Source organism: Dama dama, chromosome 12 (assembly GCF_033118175.1).
Source record: "Dama dama isolate Ldn47 chromosome 12, ASM3311817v1, whole genome shotgun sequence".
Classification (NCBI taxonomy): domain Eukaryota; kingdom Metazoa; phylum Chordata; class Mammalia; order Artiodactyla; family Cervidae; genus Dama; species Dama dama.
The window spans coordinates 43,188,886-43,214,719 of NC_083692.1; the positions used below are offsets into that span (position 1 = coordinate 43,188,886).

At 38.0% G+C, this 25,834-nt stretch overlaps 1 protein-coding gene and 1 long non-coding RNA gene across 4 annotated transcripts in view; one reads left to right on the forward strand and one right to left on the reverse strand.

Moving 5' to 3' along the window:
• Positions 1–454: 454 nt before the first annotated feature.
• Positions 455–11,038, reverse strand: LOC133066262 (uncharacterized). The gene is made up of 3 exons (XR_009695109.1): positions 10,583–11,038; positions 6,503–6,612; positions 455–979 (listed from the first exon to the last, which is right to left on the reverse strand). It is a non-coding gene; the product is annotated as an uncharacterized LOC133066262 (long non-coding RNA).
• A 134-nt stretch (positions 11,039–11,172) lies between these two features.
• The window catches only part of AP4E1 (adaptor related protein complex 4 subunit epsilon 1), a 67,782-nt gene continuing 53,120 nt past the window's right edge, over positions 11,173–25,834 (forward strand). The window contains exons 1-5 of one of the 3 annotated variants that reach the window (XM_061157149.1): positions 11,173–11,426; positions 13,216–13,287; positions 18,049–18,172; positions 22,458–22,531; positions 24,910–25,031. In XM_061157149.1, coding sequence (XP_061013132.1) covers positions 11,277–11,426; positions 13,216–13,287; positions 18,049–18,172; positions 22,458–22,531; positions 24,910–25,031 — 542 coding nt within the window. In that variant the 5' untranslated portion in view covers positions 11,173–11,276. Of the gene's footprint in view, positions 11,427–13,215; positions 13,288–18,048; positions 18,173–22,457; positions 22,532–24,909; positions 25,032–25,834 lie in introns of those variants that run through there. The other 2 variants (XM_061157150.1, XM_061157151.1) reach the window with 2 other exon arrangements.

The window sequence follows — 25,834 nt, forward strand, 5'->3', positions numbered from 1 at the left end:
CATCTATTTGCCATGAAGTGATGGAACCAGAGGCCATCACCTTAGTTTTCTGTGTGTTGAGTTTTAAGCCAACTTTTTCACTCTCCTCTTTCACTTTCATCAAGAGGCTCTTTAGTTTTCCTTTGCTTTCTGCCATAAGGGTGGTGTCATCTGCATATCCGAGGTTATTGATATTTCTCCTGGCAAACTTGATTCCAGCTTGTGCTTCATCCAGCCTGGCATTTCGCATGATGTACTCTGTATAGTGGAGAAGCCGATGGCACTCCACTCCAGTACTCTTGCTGGGAAAATCCCATGGACAGAGGAGCCTGGTAGGCTGCAGACCATGGGGTCGCTAAGAGTCAGAAACAACTGAGCAAGTTCACTTTCACTTTTCACTTTCATGCATTGGAGAAGGAAATGGCAACCCACTCCAGTGTTCTTGCCTGGAGAATCCCAGGGACGGGGGAGCCTAGTGGGCTGCCGTCTATGGGGTCGCACAGAGTCGGACATGAATGAAGCGACTTAGCAGTAGCAGCAGCACTCTGCATAGAAGTTAAATAAGCAGGGTGACAATATACAGCCTTGATGTTCTCCTTTCCCGATTTGGAACCAGTCTGTTGTTCCATGTGTAGTTCTAACTGTTGCTTCTTGACTTGCACACAGATTTCTCAGGAGGCAGGTCAGGTGGTCTAGTATTCCCATTTGTTGAAGAATTTTCCACAGTTTGTTGTGATCTACACAGTCAAAGGCTTTGGCGTAATCAATAAAGCAGAAGTAGATGTTTTCCTGGAACTCTCTTGCTTTTTCGATGATCCAGTGGATGTTGGCAATTTGATCTCTGGTTCCTCTGCCTTTTCTAAATCCAGCTTGAACATCTGGAAATTCACGGTTCATGTCCTCAGTGAAACTATGCGCCATGTTGTGTAGGGCCACCCAAGACGGACAGGTCATGGTGGAGAGTTCGGACAGGTGGAAAGGTCTGACAGAACGTGGTCCACTGGAGAAGGAAATGGCAAACCACTTCAGTATTTTTGCCTTGAGAACCCCATGAACAGTATGAAAAGGCAAAAAAGATCCTGTAGCAAACTGTAAATCAATCAATAAATGAGCATTTCTAAAATCCATTTAAATATTTTATAAATTTATTGTGATGCAATTTACATGCCATAAAACTCACCCGTTATAAGTGTACAGTCAATGATTTTTAGTAAATTTATATGCTGTGCAACCACTGTTACAACCTGGATTTAGAACATTTCCAAAACCCCATAACGTTCCCTCATGAGTATTTGCAGTCAATTTCATTTCCAGTTTCAGGCAACTACTGATCTGATTTTTGTCACTGCAGATTTGCATTTTCTGATCATGTATAAATGGAATCATACAATATATAGTGTTTTGTAACTGACTTCTTTTACTGAGCATGTTTTCGAGGCTCATCCATGCAGTATGGACTTCATTTCTTTTTATGTATGAAAAGTAGTCCATTGTATGGATTCATTTTATTTATCTATCATCAGTTTATGGACATTTGGGTTGTTTCCAGCTTTTGGCTCTTACGAATAATATCTGCAATTTATCTACCAGGCTATTTTGAACTGAGAATAATACGATCAGATTCTGAAATAGAAAGCTCTTTTTAAAGGTTTAGCTGAAAAGAGAATTGGTGGTGGTTAAGTGACTAATTAGAAGGTTTTTTTTAAAAAAAATAATAATCCAGGACAGAGATGAGATATTAAAGCAAGATGGCAGGGGAAATAGAACAAGAGGATGTTTTAAGCATGTTATCAGGGGTAAGTGGAGGCAATTTAGCTTGAGCAGAAAGCAGAATTATTGGTGGGAGCTGACAAGGTCTTTTCAGGGAAAATACTGCCAGATGTTAAACACAGAGAACAAGGTGATGAAGAAAGCTAAATGGAGTTTAGAAGTTGACGGGGTTGGGGACTGGATGGATGACTAAGAGTCTAGACAGGAGTCTAGCCAAGAATAGAGAGTGAGAACTGGGCAGTGGGGGTGTGAGGTGTGTGTCCTGGAGTTCTTCTTTCAGGTACTTCCCATGCACATTCTCAGGACAGCACGGAAACCTTGGAATAGGAGAGCGTGAACAACTGTTGTCTGTCTTCAACAGACCCATTGACTCAGGGAAGAAATTTTTGGAAAAATGTTAGATGAAGGAATGATTCCCTGGAGATAAATCCTGAAAAGAAGGGGGCTGAATTCTCTGTGGGCATGGGGGTGGAATCCAAGGCTTTCAAAGCAAAAGCTAAAGTTCATGTACAAAATATTTCTGAAGAAATAGATCATAACAGTTGCTTCTATGGAGGGGAAGTCGGGGGCTGGGAATGGGAAGTGAACAAGTCTTGTCTTAGAATAACTTTTTGTACATTATGAGTTTTGAATAAAGTGAGCTTAGCACCTATTCAAAATAAAAGTTTCAAAAAAAGAAGCTGAGGAAATACACTGGAGAAAAATATTTTATCACTCCCTCACACATTTGTATGTATTTTCAAGTGAGACAGCCCTGCTTAGAAAGTTTGTGGTGGGGCTGCTCAAATTCTTGTGGAGAATAAACTAGTTTGCCCACTACTGTCCTAGGACCACCTTATTAAAATGTACTGAGTCACTTCTCTGCCCTATTTTCAGCTCAACGAGAGCCACCTTCCTCCCTGACTGGAAGAAGACACAGAGGAAATCCACTTGTTGAGGGTTTAATTGAATAGGTTCAATCCCGGTGATGGTATGTCATTCTGAGTGAAATTACCTGGGACAGAGGTAGAGATGGGAAAAAGAGAAAGAACAGCCCATATTTACGGGAAAAAAATGTATAGTCTTAAATTACAAGCTTAAAAAAGAACATCCACATCCCCTTCATTTCAGGGCAGGACTTGGAGCCAGAGCCTCAGAACAGGAAGCCATGGACAACATTTTCACCATCAATACCAAGCGAGTTCAGGAGAAATGTTCCAGGCTGAGTCTAGATTTAGGGCTGTGATTTCAGTTCTACCTCTAAGTTTGCATGATCTTAGACAAGTGGCTTCCACAATCTAAGTATCAGTATCCTTTTCTACAAAATTAGTAATTGGATGTGTAGGTGAACTCCAAATATTCTATAGTTCCCGCATCTTATAATTTTAAATCTTACAGAGCCTGCCATATAGTTTTGCAGCTTTTCCTAACAGGCATTTCATTTATGGGCTTTTGACGTTTGTTTCTTAGCTCTACTTTCAATTTTTAGCATTGGGAGGTGGAAGCTAGCGGGAGCATAGCAGCAATTGGTGGATATTCAATGATCTTTATGTTGCAGCAACTACTGTTCATAACCTAGTCAACTGGAGATAATTTTGTATTTTTTCCCAAATTTTTCTCTCTTCTGAGAACTCTTTTGTCTTTTTCCTTTGTGACCATTCACCTTACCTCTATATTCTTTTGCTGTTTACTAGCCTATACTCACCTATTGACTGAATTATGATTGAATTATAAATATAATGATTACTTCAACAAAATGAGCACCTACTAAGTACTACATAAGCAGTTTTCAAACATTTTGGTTTCAGGACCCCTCCACATGCTTAGCAATTATTGAGGACCCCCCCCCCAAAGCTTTTGCTAATATGGGTTACATATATATATAGTCTTTTACTGAATTAACAAAGTAAAACAGAACAATTTGAGCTAATAGCTGATTTTAAAATAGAAACAATAAGGACTTCCCTGGTTATCCAGTGGTTAAGAATACACCTTGCAATGCAGGGTTCGATCCTTTGGATCCCTGGTTGGGGAACTAAGATCCCAATGCCACAGAGCAAGCTAAGCCCTTATGCCACAACCAAAGAGTCTGGGGTCTTCTATGAAAGATCTTGAGTGACACAAGAAGATCCCCCATGCCACAAGTAAGATCTGACACAGCCAAATAAAAAAACTAAAATTAAAAAAAAAGCAACAATAAACATATTACATGTTAGCAACATTAAAAAAAAGCTATATATTCAAAATGAAAAAAGTGAGAGGAGTGACTCTGTTTTGCAAACCTGCATATCTGTTTATGTCAGGCTGAATATAAGACAGCTGGATAGTCTCATGCCTGGTACTGCATTTAATTCATCACTTTGGGGTTTGTAGCAGTTTCCTGGGGCTGCTGTAACAAATTATCTGTGGCTCAAAATAACAGAAATGTAATCCCTTTTGGTTTTAGCTGAAACATTGGAAAAATACCCTGATGCTGGAAAAAATTGAAGGCAAGAGGAGAAGGGGGCGACAGAGGATGAGATGGTTGGATGGCATCACTGACTCAATGGACATGAGTTTGCACAAACTCTGGGAGATAGTGAAGGACAGGGAAGCCTGGTGTGCTGAAGTTTATGGGGGTAGCAAAGAGTCAGACACGACTGAGAGACTGAACAACCACAATGGTTTTGGAGGCCAGAAGTTTAACATCAGTCTCACTGGACAGAAATCAAGGTGTGTGCCAGGAAGTACTCCCTCTGGAAGCTCTAGAGGAAAAGTCATTTCTTGCCTCTACCAGCTTCTTGTGGCTGCTGGTGCTCCTTAACTCGTGATGACTTGCTTCAATCTCTGCTTCTATCTTTACATCAAATTTTTCTCTTTCATGTGTGGTGGATAATCTCTCTCTGTCTCTCTCTTATAACATTTATGATGGCATTTAGGGCCTCCTGAGATAAACCAGGATAGTTTAGTTGCTTTCTTGCAAGACCCTTAATCACATCTGTGCAAGTTTCACTCTATAAGGTAACATTCACAAAGTCCAAAGATTAGGATATGACCATATCCTTGGCAGACAGTATCAGCCTACCACGGGTTGGTATGTTTGAAGTTTATGAAGAAATCCTAGTCTCACATATATTATGTTGCTCAGGAAAAAAGAAAGTATTTTAATAGCCTTTTCAAATAACTGAGGATATTCTTCTTTGACACCATACCAAAACTCAACAAGCAGTAGTTTCTTAAAGGTTTGTTGCAATATGGAATTTGAAAATGTATCAGTGAACTTTTCATATAGGGTTACATTAAAATCATTGGTCTATAGGCATTTTAGGTAAAATGCACTTAAATTGAATGAGAGTTAAATAAAATTAAAAATTCTCACTGCTTCATTAAAGATATGCTTCTACTGATGGCTGATTCATGTTGAGGTTTGACAGAAAACAGCAAAATTCTGTAAAGCCATTATCCCTCAATTAAAAAATAAATTAATTAAAAAAAGATATTCTTCTGTGTAACTGGATTTTTAAAAAAATGTGAGTATTTGGTGGTGAAGAGTACAGTTGGGAGCCTCTGCCTTGATTTGTGCCAAGGTGCCAGCAGTTTTGCGAGGTACTGATTTTATACAATTAGTGAAAATATTAGCACAATTGTTCCAGTATAAACTATGAGATTAAAAAAAATGTATAATGCTTCATTTTAGCAACTTTAGTTTAATGCCAGGAATTTATATAAAAGATCTTCAAGGATTAGCTCGTGCTGACACTTGATAGATACAAGCAAAGCAACAAGTCTAGCTACATCTATAATTATATAATTTTTATCTATCTTGACAGTATAATTCCGCAGATAGGGTATTAAATTAAAATCTTTATGTCTGCACCTAAATTTCTAAACTGCATCTTTGGAAAACATGATTTCTTTCACAGATTGTTCACCTAGCAAGCATTCATTCAGTAATGTGCAGGCTTTATTAGTCTCTCAGCTATCATATGCCCTTCTCCAGCCAGGCCAATACAATAATTTAACCTGTAAAATGTTCCAGCTGGCTATTCATTTCTAGTTTGAAAAGTGGTAACAAAAAAGCTTTGGCTTTTAAAGAGGTTGTCATTTTGATTTTACATTTTTATTTTTTATTATTATTTTTTAACGTTTTCTCACCTTTCTTGGCAGGCTTTTTTTTCTACATTAAAAAATAGTATTTTTAACTGGAGGATAGTTGCTCCACAATGCTGTGTTAGTTTCCACTGTATTAACAACGTGAATCAGCCATAAGGAACGTACATCCCCTGTCTCTTGAGCCTCCCTCCCATCACACCGCCCATCTCACCCTACGTTGTCACAGGGCACCGAGCTGAGGCCTGCGCTACACAGCAGCTTCCTACCAGCTATCCGCTTTACACGTGGTAGCTCATGTACATCAGTGCCACTCTCCCAGCTCGTCCCCCCCTCTCCATCCCCCGCTGGGTCCACAGGTCCATTCTTCATGACTGAGTCTCCATTCCTGCCCTGCACATAGGTTCATCAGTGCCATTTTTCCAGATTCCACATATATGTGTTAATATGTGATATTTGTTTTTCTAGAGAGGTTATCATTTTTAAAATATTCAATTTCCTTTACTTTAAACTGAGAATGACTGGTCTCAAAATGATGCCTCAACCTACCTGGCACCATGATAATGTTTGACAATATTCTGTTGACTGAGGGAAACCATTAATATCTCTAAAGTCAAGGAAAAGAAATAAGCTTTGGTCACACTTTCCTTTCTTATTTACAGTTCACTTAGATTTTTCCCTTTACCTGAGTCAGAATCCTCTGATACTGATGTATCATCTTTTTTAGTATCTTTACATGTGGGAGATTGAGAAAGCAGATCTTTTAATTTCTCTCTTGTGTGTCAATGAAAAAACCTAAAATTAAAAAATTACAAATAAAATTTTATTTTAGAATAAAATATTAAATTCTAAAAAATAAGCTTTAGATAAAATTTAAATATTAAGAAAAGTTTTTAATAAATTAAAAATATTCTTGCAAAACAACAAAATGTTTTCCCTTGTGTTTTTGCATAAGCACAGTCACAATTTAGGAATTTCAAAATACCATTTATTGGATGATTAATGAGAAATAAGATATAAATAAACATTGACAAAATTCTTAGAGGAAATGGAAAATGTTATTTGAGCCAAATGAGGATTATAACCTGGAAGACAGTCTCTCAGAGAGCTCTGAGAACAGTTCTGAAGAGGTACAGGGGGAGGCTGGTAGTATATGTGAGTTTGATGAAGGGGTATGTGCAATTAAGCCCTCATCTTGGTAGAAGGTTACCGCTGTTTGTGAGGAACAAATATATTAGTTAATGGTTTTAGTGCTTTTCTAAGTATTGTTGTTCAGTCGCTCAGTTGTGTCCGACTCTTTGCCACCCCAGGAACTGCAGCATGCCAGGCTTCCCTGTCCTTCACACATCTCCTGGAGCTTGCTCAAACTCATGTCCGTTGAGTTTGTGATGTCATCCAACCATCTCATCCTCTGATGTCCCCTTCTCCTCCTGCCTTCAATCTTTCCCAGCATTAGGGTCTTTTCCAGTGAGTCATCTCTTCGCATGAGGAGGTCAAAGTATTGGAGTTTCAGCTTCAGCAACAGCCCTTCAGTGAATATTCAGGATTCATTTCCTTTAGGATTGATTGATTTGACCTCCTTGCTGTCCAAGGGACTCTCAAGAGTATTCTCCAGCACCACAGTTCGAAGGCATCAATTGTTCAGTGCTCAGCCTTTTTCATTGTCCAGCTCTCACATCCATACATGACTACTGGAAAAACCATAGCTTCAATTATAAGGACTGTTGTAGGTAAAGTAATGTTTTTGAGTTTTAATATGCTGTCTATGTTTGTCATTGCTTTTCTTCCAAGGAGCAAGTGTCTTTTAATTTCATGCTGCAGTCACCATCTTCAGTGATTTTGGAGCCCAAGAAAATAAAGTCTGTCACTCTTTCCATTTTTTCCCCATCTATTTGCCATGAAGTGATGGTCTGGATGCCATGATCTTATTTTTTGAATGTTTTAAGCCAGCTTTCTCCCTCTCCTCTTGCACCTTCATCAAGAGGCTCTTTAGCTCCTCTTCGCTTTCTGTCATAAGGGTGGTGTCATTTGCATATCTGAGGTTATTGATATTTCTCCCTGCAATCTTAATTCCAGCTTGGGCTTCATTCAACCCACCAGCTCGCATGATGTACTCTGCATAGAAGTTAAATAAGCAGGGTGACAATGTATAGCCTTGACGTACCCCTTTCCCAATTTTCTTACATCTAAGAATAAGAAGATGTAAGAAACTGGGTTCATAAATTTTTTTCCTACAAATATTTATCTGAGAGCCAGTTCTGCCACTTTTCCAGAGCACAGAGTGCCTCATCCTGATCTTTGCCTTGAATTCCTTTCAGGGTATATTTTAAGTCAGCAACTGCCGTGGCTAATGACCTGATTTTTGAAGAACTGGATGGTGAGTAACATTCTTTATTTTAAAATATCTTCTTTTGGTCTTAATTTTCACTAAGGTTTGGGAGTAATTTCATGATCAATTTTTTCCATGGTGCTAGGAATGCTCATTCCCAGGTCAGGCACAGATTCCATTGATAGGCCCTCACTGTGTGCTATTGCTGGACTAGGCATTGTTAACGGTAACCAAAAGCCTCTGGACTGTCTGTCTTACTAGTCTGTTATGGTTCAGGAAATGGTTCCCTCTTGTTGCTTCTTCCCATATCTAGAATTACACTACTAAGATGATTGATCTTATAGGACTACATATTTGACCAATTGTTTTAAATAACATAATCATCATTCAAAAAACGAAGATCATGGCATCTGGTCCCATCACTTCATGGCAAATAGATGGTGAAAAAAATGGAAATAGTGACAGGTTTTATTTTCTTGGGCTCCAAAATCACTGCAGATGACTGCAGTCATGAAATTAAATGACGCCTGCTCCCTGGAAGAAAACCTATGACCAACCTAGATAGCATATTAAAAAGCAGAGATATTACTTTGTCTACAAAGGTCCATATAGTCAAAGCTATGGTTTTTCCAGTAGTCATGCATGGATGTGAGAGTTGGACCATAAAGGAGGGCTGAAGAATTGATGCTTTTGACTGTGGTGTTGGAGAAGACTCTTGAGAGTCCCTTGGGCAGCAAGGAGGTCAAATCAGTCAATCCTAAAGGAAATCAGTCCTGAATATTCATTGGAGGGACTGATGCTGAGGCTGAAGCTCCAATACTTTCGCCACTGGATGCAAAGAGTCAACTCACTGGAAAGGATCCTGATGCTGGGAAAGACTGAGGGCAAGAGGAGAAGGGTGTAACAGAGGACAAGATGGTTGGATGGCATCACCAACTCAATGGACATGAGTTTGAGCAAGCTCTGGGAGATGGTGAGGGACAGGGAAGCCTGGCATGCTGCAGTCTATGGGGTTGCAAAGAGTTGGACCCCACTGAGTGAGTGAACAATAATTGTCATCATGAATTTTTTCTGAGGCTTGGCCACCCAGTTGATAATGAAAAAAATCAATGAGAATACAATTAATATAGTTAGTAACATTCTGAATAAATATTTAAGCTCAGAAATTCTACTAGGTGTGACCCAGAATCTCCCCTAGTCATCTCACCAGTCTGTTTTACACCATCAGCTATTTGTACAGGAGATGATACACTGGCATTGTACATAAAGTTCACTAAAGTTGTCTACACGTACAAGGTGAATGGTGGAGCATTGTGACCCCTTACAAGATTGAGAAACCAAGGTTATCTTCTAAGAGTTAGATAACTGGCGCCAAAAAAAAGAAAAGAAAGAAAAATTGATGTTTATGGTGGAGTAGGTATTTCTGCCATTGGGGAGGTCTGGTTAATGCATAATGCAGCTGCACAATGCATATTAGAGGGGAGGGACCGACCCAAATAGACACAGAAAAATTTTATGTCTAAATTTCTCTTGTCTTGCCTTAAAATATGAATTTTTATTGCATCACGAAGATACTAAGAACCCACTAGAAGTACTGAGGATAAAACAAGCTAATCTCTGAAAACACACTTATCTACCAACATATCCTAAACCGTAGCTGAATCTATAAAATACAAGAGCAGTATTCAAACACACATTTCACCAGCTACTAGAGGCTGTAAATCATCTACCCTCTTGAAAAAGTCTCTACACACTCTGGAGAGGGTAAGTATGAAAACAGCAAATAACATTAAAGTAATGTTGTGACTATAGTTTTGACTTCCTGGATCCTGTCTTAGGGTCTCAGAGATCCTCAGAAGTCATCAGACCACATTCTCAAAACCACTGTACTAGATTCTGTTCCAGACCGAAGTTGGGATAACAGCAATGAATAAGACATCCTCAGTATAGGGAGATAAATATTGATGTAGTGGCAACTGTCATCCGTTTAAAAATAGAAAATAACAGAACATTGAGAGACGATAGGTCGGGGGCGGTGGTGGCAGTGGCCACTTCCCCGTCCTGGCTGCCTCCCCAGATCCTAGAAGAGGGGCGGAAGGGCAGGGACACTGGCCAAGAGTCCCCGTGCGCGGCGGGGGCTGAACCCGGCAGGATGAGTCCATAGAACAGCCGCGCTGTCAGTCAACTCCACCAGGGTCCCGGCCCCCCAGGACCAGGGCCGCATGTGGTGCCGCGGTCCCTCGTCGATTCCGCCCCTCAGGGTGCGGCGGCGGGAGGTGTAGGGATTGCCGACGGTCCCCAGGCAGTGAGCGGGGGCCGAGAGAGGGCCAGGAATGTCCACCTCCCTGTGGTGTCCCCAGCAGCGCGGAGGCGCCTAAAGGGAAAGCGAGACTTTGGCGGGCGAAGCATGAAGGAAGGACGGGCGGCAGCGGTTACCTTAGGAGGAGCCAGAGACGCGCGAGACGCTGGCGTTGCCATCGAAACCGGGAGCGTCCGGCCCTTCTCAGTTCAGTTCAGTTCAGTTCACTTGCTCAGTCGTGTCCGGCTCTTTGCAACCCCATGGACTGCAGCACACCAGGCTTTCCTGTCCATCACCAACTCCCGGAGTTTACTCAAACTCATGTCCATTGAGTCGGTGATGCCATCCAGCCATCTCACCCTGTCATCCCCTTCTCCTCCTGCCTTCAACCTTTCCCAGGATCAGGGTCTTTTCCAATTAGCCAGTTTTCCCCATCAGGTGGCCAAAGTATTGGAGTTTCAGCTTCAGCATCAGTCCGTCCAATGAATACTCAGGACTGATTTCCTTTAGGATGGACTAGTTGGATCTCCTTGTAGTCCGAGGGACTCTCAAGAATCTTCTCCAACATCACAGTTCAAAAGCATCAATTCTTCCGCCCCTCTCCTCCACCACAAGAAGACAACATCTGCGCAGGCTTGGAGCGCGGTCTTTCGCTCGCGGACTCTTGCGCCCTCTAGCGGCGTCTCTGAGACGAACATTGTACTTGTCCGCGCGGGACGCGAATAAAGATTTCTTCTTCAAACAAACAGGAAGTGCCTACGGAGGCCGGGCCGGCGGCAGGTCAGGGGCCGGGCATGAGGCCGGGTGGCGACCGGATTGCGGGCGGCGGCGATGAGCGACATAGTGGAGAAAACACTGACGGCGCTGCCGGGACTATTCCTACAGAACCAGTCGGTTGGCGGGCCTACGGCCGCCAAGGCGTCCTTCTCCTCCCGGCTGGGCGGCCTGGTCCGCGGGATCACCGCGCTCACCTCCAAGCACGTAGGTGTCCGCCGGGCCGGGAGGTCAGGGGCGCCTGAGGGAGGCCCCCTCTCTGGGAGGCTCTGGTCCCCCGGTGAACCCCCGGAGCTGTCTCTCCGGCGGGTGTGTCTGTCGGTCCTGGCTTCTCTCCGGAAGCGTCACTTAGGCTGTCCGGACAGACAGACGACTAGGAGGCCAGGTTTCCACAGTTGGCCCTGACATTGACTCATTATTACCTGGGGCAAAATCTTTAGTATTTGAGCTTCCGTGTGTTTCTCGAACGTTGAAGTGTCAAAGTACCGATACATATTTCATAGATTGTTTCGAGGGTTAGAAGAGACACCAACCAGTTGAAAATACCAGGTGCCATGAAAGTGTCAGCGTTATTCTAAAAAGTTTCTTTCTAACTCGGATTATTCTTGCTCTCTCCCAGTTTTTTAGTGTATGCTAGGTAACATACATTAGAACAGACCCTGCTATCTGAACCTGCTGTTGAATATGTTTGGGGAGCTCGAGGTTCTTAGGTTAGACCTCTGGATTGGGCAAAGAAAAAGCGTAATTCTTCCCAATCTCAGTATTTGCTGAGTAAGTTTCTGCCTCTGATGGGCTTTGAAAACGAGCATTTATAATGGAAAATTTTAAGTTCCCACAAACTTTCTGTAGTTGTATGGGTTGTGTAAGATGCTGATAAAAAGGTTCAAGGATTTTGTATCTTGAAAAAAAGATCATGTGGTATAGCATAATTTGTTTGTTAAGAAAATACTTATGGAAGAAGCTGTGTGTTAAACCCTAAGGAAATAGTCTAAAACACCGTTTCCAAAGAATTGGTCCTTCATCTTGGGCTTAAGACAGGTATAAGCACTATATGGTGAAATATGTGTCAGGAGAGAAGAAAAGAGAAAGACAGGAGGTTTTTCTTCAAAGTGCTTTGAGGGTTTAAAAACTTTTTAAAAACTGAAATAGGATGATGTGCTGGAGAGGATCTGTTTCACATTCAGAAATCACAGAAAACAATTATTTGTGGACTTAATATTGTTTAACATTTTGTCCTTTGCTAATTTTTGTGAGATGGTAAATGAAATAAAATATTTTTGGTTTTAAATTGCAGTTTGAAACTGTATGTAAGGTATCTAAATGTGGTAGTACTTCACTAGTATTTTTTGGTTAGTCACTTAATGGGCATCTGCTAGCTAGTTCATCGTGTAACTTAGAGATAGCATTGTATTGGGCAAAATTTGGACCCATTTTCAAGTGCTTAAGGAGGTGAAATATAATGCAGACGATAGAAGTAGCCATATCTGTGTATTTATTCTATGTGTGTGAGAAAGAGATGGAAGGATAGGGAAAGGATGCAAGGAATAAAGGGAAAAAGGTAGGGAAGAAGAATATAGTTTAAGAGAAAAGGATTGGTTTCTGTTTGTCTTCTTACCCTGTTTCTCCATTCCATGAAGAAGAAGGTGTGAGAACCTTATTCTGGGCCACTACATGAAGAATTTCTTTTCTACTCTCCAGTGTTAAAAAAAAAAAAATCAAAACATTTTCTGCTAAACCGTCCTTAAGGGGACAGTAACTGAGTGAAGAAAAGAGGAGTGGTGAGTTAGCATGAAAATATTTATTCTTTGCAGGAATGATTCTGAGGGTTGGAGAAATCCCTTTAGGCAAATCTGAAGCACATAGTTTTTATAACTCTCTTTTAAAATAATGTTTCTTTTTTATTTATAATATTGTGAATTTTATTTTTCCCTTTTAAAAATACTGTAACAGTTTAAAAAGACAGTTATTCATGAGTCAAATATTTTCACTTTTTTAGGAGGAAGAGAAATTAATCCAGCAGGAACTGAATAATCTGAAAGCAACTGTTTCTGCTCCTACTACAACTCTAGTAAGTTTACGTAGTCAATGTCAGTGTGTTTTCAATTTGAAATCTGGTCTACTATTGACTCAGTAGTGGCATTAACTGATGAGTTGCTAAAATCTAATATATCACAGTCAAAATCAGTTATGGATGATAATAAGTCAGATGTTAACTTTGGCGTTTTTATTATCGACTGACTGCACCAGACCAAAACTTGGCGTGACTGATGTCAGTTCAGTGCCAACATGATGATAGTTAACTTAAATGTGGTAATACTCCTGGGACCCCCATAACTGATCTTATTGTTTTAATGTTGTGCACTGAAAGAAGGTTAGGACACATAATTTAAAATAGTATTATAATACTATAAAATATATAATATTTAATATGTATTAAATATAAATATAAATAATATACATTATATGATATTAAAATATATAATATATAAATATATACAATATAAAATATATATAACATAATGCTATTAAAATAATAGTATTTTAATACAGACCTGAATTGATACATTGTAAAAATCTCTTATTTTGCATTTCTACATCTGGGAGTATAGGTTGGCTGACAAAGTATAAAAATGATTTTCTTGCTGTAAAACTGAGTATATTGCATAATAGCTAAATCAAGATCTAGTTTAAAAAAATTGATTCCCTATTATTTGATTTTCAAACAGCATTCATTCAGCATTTAAGCAGTGGCCGCTGTGGGACTGTTCCTACGTAGTTAGATTAAGGCCTAGGTTTTTTTTTTTCTTTTAATTTTTACGTGGTTTTAGATAATGAGATTTTATAAGCAACATTTATTTAGCAAAGATTTAGTGAGTGCTTTCTTTGTGTAAGTTGCTGTGGCATACACTTCTAATAAAAATACTAGGGTGATCATTTTGTGTGTACACATGATCATGTGTGTGAATAACACTTGTAAAGTCTGAGAGAATATGTGTATTTCCTTTTCTGGTTATAAGAATAGGATGGTGAATGGTGCTACCGGATTCGTGGTCTCCAAAGGAGAAGATTTAACTCCAGGACCAAAGATAGTCACAGTCACTCAGAACTTTGTATAGATTTTATTTAAAGTGAAAGTGACAGAAAAAACTTCTGACATAGACATCAGAATGGGGCAGGAGAGTACCTGCCTCACTAGTTTAAGCGGGACCTTTTATACTTCTCAACCAGCTGCTGAGAATAGATAACAAATGCCTCAAGGCTGTGTGAATTTCGCCCAGACCCTTTGCTGTGACATTCATCCTGGGATGACATCAGCACAAGATTAGCCAGAAGGAACAGGTTAACCCAGAGCTCAAGGCTGTGGAAGTTTTACCCAGGCCTTCTCCCATAACATTCATCCAAAGCTCAAAAAAAAGGCATGTCCTTGAACAAGAGATGCTGCTGCCTGTGAGACCTACTTGTCTAAGGCAAAAGAATGTGAGAAAGAAAGAATGTTTACTTGCTCCTTAAAGGGGCCCTACTTAGGTTTGGACTCCTTGTCAACCTGCCTAAGTTACACTTCCAGGTGGACAAATGAAACTCAAAGCATAATCAATATGATACAGTGTTCAATCTCAGTCTCTCCATCGTGTCCGACTCTTTTGTGACCTCATGGACTGTAGCCCACAAGCTCCTCTGTCTATGGGATTTCCCAGGCAAGAATACTGGAATGGGTAGCCATTTTCTTCTCCAGGGGATCTTCCACACCCAGGGATCGAACCCAGGTCTCCTGCATTGCAGACAGATTCTTTACTGCACAAGCTATCAGGGAGGCCTCCAATGTGATATATCTGTGTGTATACATGTATATATATGTGTGTGTATGGATATGTATATGTTTATATGTGTAGGAATAAAATCATTGTGCATTGTGATACTTGAAAGATATGTTAAGCAATGACTTCTCTCTTTTAAAGCAGTGACTTCTCTTTCTTTACTTGGTTTGATTTCCATTTACTATAGTTGGCATCATTAAGTACAGTTTTTCATGTTACTTGGTATAAACCTGGTGTTGACAGAATTTAGACAAGTAGATAGAAGTTAGGGAGCCACGGTTTGAAGGAAGATTTTATGATAATTATGGCCAATCACTCTAAGGGTATGTTATACAATAGTCTATCCTTGAGGTGGTCATGTAGAAGTTACAGTTTATTAAAGAAATTCTGAACTGAATTTCTACATTGGAGAATGCATTTTCTTCTCCAAAAATAAGAGAATAATAGTGTATGCAATCGAATTTTACCTAAAGTTCCTAATGACTTCTGAGAACCTATGAGATAAAATGTTACAAAATCAAGGTTGATATTTAAGGGCTTAAATGAACACTTTGACTCCTCACTGATACAGAAGTTTGCTTTTATATATATATATATAATATACATATATATATTTTACTGCAATGGGTCTTAGTTGCAGCTTGCAATATCTTTAGTTGCGACATGTGGAATCTAGCTCTTTGACCAGAGACTGAAGCCAGGCGCCCTGCATTGGGAATGCAGTCTTAGCTACTGGACCACAAGGGAAGTCCTGATACAGAAGTTTTTGAAGAAACTTCCAGTATCTTTTACACACGTTTTCTCAGTTGTCATCGTTCAGTTGCTCAGTCATGTCCAACTTTTTGTGACCCTAGGGACCACAGCATGCCTGGTTTCCCTGACCTTCACCATCTCTCAGAGCTTGCTCAAACGCAAGTCCATTGAGTCGGTGATGCCATCTAACCATGTCATCCTCTTATGTCCCCTTTTCCTCCTGCCTTCAATCTTTCCCAGCATTTGGGTCTTTTCCAATGAGTTGGCTCTTCACATCAGGTGGCTGAAGTGTTGGAGCTTCAGCGTCAGTCCTTCTGGTGAATATTCAGGATTGATTTCTTTTAGGATCGACTGGTTTGATCTCCCTGCAGTCCAAGGGACTTTTAAGAGTCTTTTCCAATACGACAGTTCAAAAGCATCAGTTCTTTGATGCTCAGCCTTCTTTATAGTCCAACTCTAACATTCATACATGACCACTGGAAAAACCATAGCCTTGACTATATGAACCTTTGTCAGCCAAGTAATATTTCTGCTCTTTAATTTGGTGTTTGGGTCTGTCATAACTTTTCTTCCAGGGAGTGAGCATCTTTTAATTTCATGGCTGCAGTCACCATCCATAGGGATTTTGGAATCCAAGAAAATAAAGTCTGTCACTTTTCATTGTTTCCCCATCTATTTGCCATAAAGTGATGGGACTAGATGCCATGATCTTATTTTTTTGAATGTTGAGTTTTAAGCCAGCTTTTTCACTCTTGCCTTTCACCTTCATCAAGAAGCTGTTTAGTTCCTCTTCATTTTCTGCCATAAAGGTGGTGTCATCTGCATATCTGAGGTTATTAATATTTCTCCCTGTAATCTTGATTTCAGCTTGTGCTTCATCCAGCCCGGCATTTTGCATGATGTCCTCTGCATATAAGTTAAGTAAGCAGGGTGACAATATATAGCATTGATGTACTCCTTTCCCAATTTGGAACCAATTTTTCTCAATATTTAATAGTTAATGTGGTAATGAATTAACTTTTATTACTTTAAACCCAAGTGACCTAAATTAAATCATTAAATATTATTCCCTTAAGATTTTCCTGTGATTTATTTTTAAACTTTTCATATTTAAATGTGTGTGTATATCTATCTATATATAATATATATGAAATATTAAATGTCCTTAGTTTAAAACATTTTATTTTACTATTTCTTCTTAAGCATTTTGTGATTTAGGAATTCTATAATTCTGTTATATATTAGGATTTATTTATTAACCCTAATTAATTTTTAGATAGTAAAATAGTCTGAGCTTTACATATTTTGAAACATTTATTTATATTTTAAATTTTTGATTAAAATTTGCTGTCAATATTGAGAATGCAGATATTCTCATACTAATAAATTTATAGAATCTCTTAAAACAAGTTATTTGCTTATGTTGTAAATATTGAAAGACTCAATTAAGTTTAATATTGGAATGACTCTACCATTAATAGGGCTTCCCTGGGTGGCTCAGACGGTAAAGAATCTACCTGCAGTGCAGGAGACCTGGATTCGATCGCTTGGTGGGGAAGATCCCCTGGAGAAGGGAATAGCAACCCATTCCAGTATTCTTGCCTGGAGAATTCTGTGGACAGAGGATCCTGGTGGGCTGCAGTCTGTGGGGTCGCAGAGTTGGATGCAACCAAGCAACTAACAGATACACATACCATTAATAAAGTCATAATAATTGTGGGAGTTGTTGAAAAAGTAATACTTACAGTAAATTATTGCATATCATATACAGCATAATAATTCTGAAGAAACTCCAGATGCAATTTGGTCTTTAAATGTGAAAAATACTTTCATTACAGAAATTGTTACCAACCTGTGAGGGTTTCATGGATATTTTCATTTGACAAAGTATATTAAATGATATGCTGCATTCTAGAAGCCAAGTTAGAGTCCTCTGAGTGAAATTTTTTCTGAGGACCATGCGTCTCACATTATAACCAAATTTTTCAGGAGGGTGACCTAGAATTAGAAATGGCTATAGTTGATTTATTTTATATTGTTGCCTCTAACAAAATATTGAAATAATTTTACTAAAATGAATACTGTTGATAGTTAAATTTGGGAGAAACTTGTTTACAAAGTCTGACTTTGGGTGATAATTTACATATGTTGTTTCTTCAGTGCCAGGATTAGAGAATTCTACTGTTAAATGATTACAACATACTAAAGAAAGAATCAAAGCATTCTATTTATTTATATGATTACTGGATTTTTTTTTTCAGAAAATGATGAAGGAATGTATGGTGAGACTTATATATTGTGAAATGCTTGGATATGATGCTTCCTTTGGCTATATACATGCAATCAAATTGGCACAACAAGGAAATCTTTTAGAAAAAAGAGTAGGTATGTATGCATTTAAGACTTTTGCACTTTATCTTGTCCTTAAAGTTCTGGCTATTATATAAAATGAATGATGACTGATATGTAGTATGTTTTTAGAACACTGCCTTGTGATTTCCTTACCTTTAAAAGATAACATTTCAAAAACTTACAGCCTATAAATGAAATCAATTTTCCTGATTCATAGCATTTTGGAGTTACATAGAAGATTAAAAGTTGCTTGTTCTTATGATGGTGGTTAGATGACTTTGTCAAGACTCACTGAACTATACCGTTAAAAGGATTACTTTTCTTGTATGTAAATTATACTTCAGTAAAGCTGATTTTAAAAAGTCTATTCAATTTCAGCAGTTTAGTGATCAGATATGTTTTTTTTTATAGAATAAGACTGAAATTGCTGTGAATAATTTTAGATATCTTGCTCCTAGTTTCACAAATCTTAGTTATAAGGATTTCAGGTATCTTTTAAAAATTGTTATCTCTATAATCAGCCTTCAAGGCTATTAGTAAAACTCCTTTCAAAGACTTAAATCTTGTTTTCTTATAGCTTCAGCTTCATATCAGAAACTTAAGGAGGAAGTACTTTAGAATAACATAGGAGTAGAACATATTCTTTATTTAAAGAAGTTGATACTGTTATGTTGTCGGGGACCAACATTCTTCTTATGTTATATGTTATGTTGACCTGTGCTGTCAGATGATGGGGAAAGTGTGGGAGATGTCTTGGTAAAGATTCTGAGACTGTGCTCACACAGTATTCTACTTGTTGAACCTCACTTCACCAAAAATACTCTTCTGTCTTTCATTATATTCTTCCCTCCAAGTACAGCGTCCTCTGGCAGCCTATCTCTCTCTCCCTTTCTGTATTTCAAACCAAGTTTTAACTCTTCTGTGATCACTCAGGTGGCTCCTACCATCTATTTGTCTTTTCCAACCTAATTCTAAAATCTCTGACAGCAGGAAATTTTGAAAACAATAGATAGTCAATACTTTGTACATCTGTTGCTGTCTTTTTAGACTTTCATGTAATTTTTTCATTTTCAATTACATTTTTAAAATTTATTTACTTATGACTGTGCTGTGCACTTTGTGGGATCTTAGTTCTTTGACCAGGGTTTGAATCCAGACCAGCAGTGAAAGCGCTGAGTCCTAACCACTGGACCACTAGGGAATTCTCTAAGTTTTATTTTTAAAATATGTAAAAATTACTTGTGTTACATGGTCCAAAGTTAAGACCTGATAAAAAGGTAGAATCAGACAAATTTCTGATTTGTCAAATTTTTACTTTTATTTCTAGCTCCTGTATGAGGTTTGCCCCTTACCCCATGAGTAACCATTTTCACTAGTTTCTGATTAATCTTTCCATTGCTTTTTGAAAATAAGCAAACAAGTACACATTTATATACTCTCTCTTAACAACAAAAAAAAATGGCTTGCTGTAGAGATTATTCTACACCTTGTTTTGATATCTTTATATTTTTATACAGTTGCATAGTTTTCATTGGGTGGGTGGATATACCACAGTATTTTCAGTCAGGTCTCTATTGGTAGATATATGAGTTTGTCTTTTGTTTTTTGCTCTCATAACCAATGTTGCAGTGAATGACCTTGTACATGTGTTATTTCATAGTTAAAGTGGCTAAGGAGACCCCAGACTCATTGAGATTCATGGTCTTTCTTAGGAAAGTATTTTCTTGCCACCTAGAGAGTCGTGTTTGTGGGTATCAGATGTTCTTTATGTGTGCTAATGACTGGAAGTTTTGTTTTTTAATGTGATGTGTGATATGAAAGCCGCTCAGCTGTGTCCGACTCTTTGCAACCCCATGGACTGTAGAGTCCATGGAATTCTCCAGACCAGAATACTAGAGTGGCTAGCGTTTCCCTTCCTCATGGGATCTTTCCAACCCAGGGATCAAACCCAGGTCTCCTGCATTGCAGGCGGATTCTTTACCATCTGAGCCACAAGGGAAGCCCTTGTTTTGTAAGGTAGCATTTAAATCTTTTATATCTTGATATTAGTACTTCTGCATCATCTACTCTCCTGAGAGTTCTATGGCTAACTTTGGTGCTTTGTCTGAAAGATAATGTCTTATTGTTTTTCACATGAATATTGTTGAATAAATAAATCTCAGTATCCACTAAGTCAGGTATTATGTTAGGTGCTTTATCTTGTGAGATGGTATTTCATTTTACAGAGGAGAAAACTGAAGCTCAGAAAGGTCAAGTCAGTTGTTCAAGGTCATAGAGCTTACTAAATGGTGGAGCCAAAATGTGAACCCAAGTTTCTATGAATCCAAGCCTGTATTCTTATCCTATGCTGCTGCTGCTGCTGCTAAGTCGCTTCAGTTGTGTCCGACTCTGTGCGACCCCATAGATGGCAGCCCACCAGGCTCCCCTGTCCCTGGGATTCTCCAGGCAAGAACACTGGAGTGGGTTGCCATTTCCTTCTCCAATGCAGGAAAGTGAAAAGTGAGAGTGAAGTCGCTCAGTCGTGTCCAACTCGTCGCGACCCCGTGGACTGCAGCCTACCAGGCTCCTCACTCCATGGGATTTTCCAGGCAAGAGTACTGGAGTAGGGTGCCATTGCCTTCTCCAGGGGATCTTACCGACCCAAGGATCGAACCCGGGTCTCCTGAATTGTAGACAGATGCTTTACCGTCTGAGCCACCAGGGAAGTCTTCTTTTCCTGAAGGCTTTTTCATTTTTTGAGTCACAGAATATTTTTTCCCCCATTTCTGGATTATCAAAATAGTTTCCCTGTTTTCTCTGGTTGTCAAAATAGGACATTCTTTGACACAGATAGATTTAAGATTTTTTGTAAGGTTTCAAGGTGGTCTTTGGATTAGTTTGTTGATCTTCTTGCATTGTGGTACTAGTGACTTAACTGTGGATAATATCTTTGCTGAACAGATGTATGTAGTCTGATAAGATGTAATCTCTGCTTTATTTATTTTTAAAATTTTATTTATTTTAGTTGAATAATTACTTTACAGTATTGTGATGGTTTCTTCCATACAGCAACATGAATTGGCCACAGGTATACATGTGTTCCCCCCTCCTGGAATCTCTGCTTTAAATGCTGTCTAGGATTTTTCTCTTTCCTGGTCCTGGTTTGTTCTTTTTCCTCTGTCCTGATTATGGGGGTGATAGCTCTGCTCCTCTGACCTTCAGTGAAGATGCTTGGTTATGAGAAAAGGAAATTTCTGACAGTTTTCCCACTTACCACAACAGGCACAGACAGTATGAATGCTGGGTAGTGATAGGGATAGTTAACCTTAGAATCCTCAATAAAAGGGCTGGAAGAATTGAAAAGAATGAAAAACAACCGGGATGGGAAACAGGGAATCTGGTCTCAAGGGAGACTGAAGAAACAGAATAGCATAAGGATTAAAAACATGACCTAACTCCTCCTGGCTTGGTTGTAGTCCTGGCTCCACCATGTAGTAGCTGCAGACCTTGGGCAGTTATCCTTTTGGGGCCTCATTTTTATACTGGGGATAATAATAATATCTACCTCATAGAGCTATTGTAAAGATTCAATAGGCTTGTAATGTATTTGACCCATAGTAACTGTCTAACAAATGTTATCAATATGAAGGGTGACAGGAAAATGAAATGGGGCACCTAGATTCCATACACATGGTATTTGTCATGGTATTAAAGTACTTCCTCAATTTTAAGATGTACTTTTTAATGTTTTGATATTATTAAAAGTGCTTAAGTCAACGAGTATATTTAATGTGGTAGACAGTGTTTTTTTCCTCAACATCTATTCACTCAATAGTTCATCTTCAAATTGAGAAAACAAGGTATTTTTTATGGCTTACTGTATGATTTATGTCATATGGTTTGGTATTAAATAGCTCATTCAGTAATACAAATAGCTGGTAACTCACTATTTATTGACTATAACAGCTGTTAGTTTTTGGATAATTGTATTTGGCTACAAGACAAAATGTTTTGATTGTGTAGAAATTTGCACAGAAGATAGGAGGTATATATTCCTAATGTCATTTACAAGACCTTAAGCTGGTACACATAGCCTTTTTTCCATTTTAGTTATATCCTGTGAAATACCTAATTATGAAAGACTTCAGGATGAAGAACACCTGAAATCTTCCTTACTGAATTTTTTTGAACCTTCTTATTTTACTATTTGTTTTTATATTTACCTGTAACTGCTGTCTTTGACATTCAAACATTGGAATATATTATTGCTTTGTTTAACTTCTTAAGAAGAGTTAATTTTTGACAGGTGGTAATGAGACTTTTTCTCTCAAATTTTAAGGTTATTTGGCTGTATCTTTATTTCTACATGAAAGTCATGAACTATTGCTTCTCCTTGTGAATACAGTTGTAAAGGTACTGTATTGTATGCTGGTTAATATAAAGTCTTAAATTATTCCTTCAGGCATTTGACAGTTTTTATATTTTTGAAAGAATGTAAGCTTGCAGAATGAGTTTATTGGAAAGATCTTTTAGATCAGTTTCTGCATCTGTAAAATGAGGATAATAATAGAACTTACCCAAGTTGTGAGGGTTGAATGAAACACTCTACAGAACAACATTTGCTACTGCTGCTGTTATAATGGTTTCATTTAAAAAAGCAGAGTTAAGGAAAATAAACTCAAAATGGTCTAAAGATCTACATGTAAGACCTGAAACTATAAAACTCCTAGAAGAGAACATAGTGGAATACTCTTTGACATAAATTGTAGCAACATTTTCTTGGATCAGTCTCCTAAGGCAGAATAAATAGAAAGCAAAAAATAAACAAATGGGACCTAGTTAAACTTAAAAGCTTTTGCACAGCAAAGGAAATAAATGATAAAATGAAAAGACAACCTACGAAATGGGAGAAAATATTTGCAAATGATGGGACTGACAGGGCTTGATATTCAAAATATACAAACACTCATACAACTCAATATAAAAAAAGTAAACAGCACAATCACAAAATGAGCAGAAGACTTGAATAGACATTTTTCCAAAGAAGACATGTAGATGGCTAACAGGCAATGAAAAGATGCTCAATGTCACTAATTATTAGAGAAATAAAATCAAAACCACAGTGAGGTATCACCTCATTGAGAATGGCTATGGTCAAAAAGGTTGTGAAAAATAAATGTTGGCAAGGATGTGGAGAAAAGGGAACTCTTATACATGCTTGGTGGGAATGTAAATTGGGCAGCCACTATGGGAAACAGTATGGAGATTCCTTAAAAAACTAAAAAAGAATTACCATATGATCCGGCAGTTTCACTCCTGGGTTTCTTTCTGGACAAAACGAAGACACTAACTTAAAAAGGTACATAACCTCAGTGTTCATAGGACTGTTTATAGCAGCCGAGACATGGAAACAACCCAAGTGCCCGTCAACAGATGGTTGGATTAAAAAGACTTGGCATATGTACATAATAGGGTATTATTCAGGCATTGAAAACAGTGAAATACTGCCATTTGTAGCAATGTGGATGAACCTAGAGAATACTGTGCTTAGTGAAATAAGTCACACAGAGAAAGACAAATACAGTGTGATATCACTTATATGTATAGTCTAAAAAATAATACAAATGAATGTATATGCAAAATAGAAACAGACTCACAAACAGAAAATGAACTTGGGGTTACCACAGGATAACAGGGGAGGAACATCTTAGGAGTATGGTATTAATAGATAACAAATTACTGTATATAAAATAGATAAGGAATGAGGATAGCACAGGGAATTAATTATACCTGTTTATCATGTAATAGCCTACAATGGAGTATAATCTGCAAAAATTTTCTAAATCACCATGCTGTACACCTGAAACTGATACTATATTGTAAACCAGCTATACGTCAGTAAAAGGGTAAATAAAAATAAAAAAAGCAGAGCTGGAACTATGATTCAGATCTCCAGACTCTTAGTCAGGTGCATTTCCATGCTGTTGTCTTTTTCTCTAGGATCTATTTTAAAGGGATGTGATATAAACTGAATAATTGAACTCTTTTAAACTCTAAAAGTCAATTTAATGGAGAATAGAGTATAATTGGGTAACTGAAACTATGATAATAAAAACAATTTAATCCACATGCAGTATTTTTTTCTGTTAAACTTTTAGACAGAATTGGTAATGAAGTATAATTGAATTGAACTTTTTCATGTTTATCTTGTTCTGATATGTGAGAGAGAGAGAGAGAGAGTGGTGTGTGTGTGTGTGTGTGTGTGTGTGTGTAGTACTTTCTGAATTTTAAGTCATGTACTCTCTTAAGGTTACTAGTAGCTTTAAACTTTTCCAAACTTTCAAAAACATAGTTTCAGTTTCTATTAAAATAGTTTATAAACTTTGTGCTTATATAAGTATATATAAATGCATGCATTTTATAGTATGTATTAAAAATTGCTTCCTTTTAAACTTCCACTCATATTACTGCTTTAACAATAAAAATTCATACTTTTTTTTGTTACTGGTTTAGAAAAGTTTTAAAGGCTGTAATAAAAAAGACTACTTTGGTCAGTGTCAGAACAGAAATACAGTTTCCTTTAGATCGGTTACTTTTGGGCTGTTTTTCTCTGTTGACTATATTAAGGCAAGTGAAACACTGATACTCCTATAAAATATGAGGTATTCCTAAATGGACAAATAAGTTGAAAACTACAGTATTAAGTGTATAGGACCATTGCAATGTTGAGCTCACTGTCCCTAGTTTCAGAATTTGCACTGAATGTTTTCTTTGCTTAATAATTATGTCAGGACTTGCAGAGCACTAACCTAGTAGAAGTATGTATGGCACTTACTATCGTCAGCCAGATTTTCCCTCGAGAAATGATTCCAGCTGTTCTTCCATTGATAGAAGATAAACTTCAACATTCTAAGTAAGTAAATTATTTTTTGGATAGGTGTTTACACTGTGTATTTCAAAAGAAAAACTTATACTAAAAATTTTTTTCTAACTTTAATGCTACCAGGATAGAGGATATTCTTTGACTGCCAGGTATAATACAAAAGTCCCCAATAGCACTGTCCTTTATTTTTATGTGGGTTTAGAAAAATGTTAGGCAGCTTTCTAAAGTTAAACTGAGACAGTGAGGCTTACCATCAGGATTCCTTGGCTCTCTTTCCACTTCTGCTGCTAACTATTAGTGGTCCTGTTTTTTCCTTGGCTATATGGGGTTGATTGAAACTCCTTCATTCTCACAGAGTTGTTTTATATAAAGTGAAATGATGGAAAACATTTGGAAGTGGTTCAGATGCCATGAATACATAGCTTCAGTGTACTGGAAATGCTTTTATATCAAAACTGCAGCTTTCAAATTCTATTTTATAGCAGGATATGTACAAATAAACCTTAACTTGTGGTATTTTGCTAATTTTGAATGATTCCTTAACTCTCTCCTTATTAACTTGATTAGTATTTTTTTCCAGACTTGGAATTATTTTGTTTTTGCTCAAGCCTCTTGATTTCATAACCTTTATAGCTAGGAAAATGTTTAGTCACTAGCCATTTTTCCTTTGTGATTGCAGTACTTTATTGTATACAGATTTTTGTTAAAGATTTTTTTTGTTACCCGTATATCTCTTTATGCTTTTTTAAGTCAATATTTTTAGTGTTCTAAGATTATAAAATGTTGTCTTATGGTTTGTGTTCTTTAAGAAATCTTGGATCATGAATCTTCCA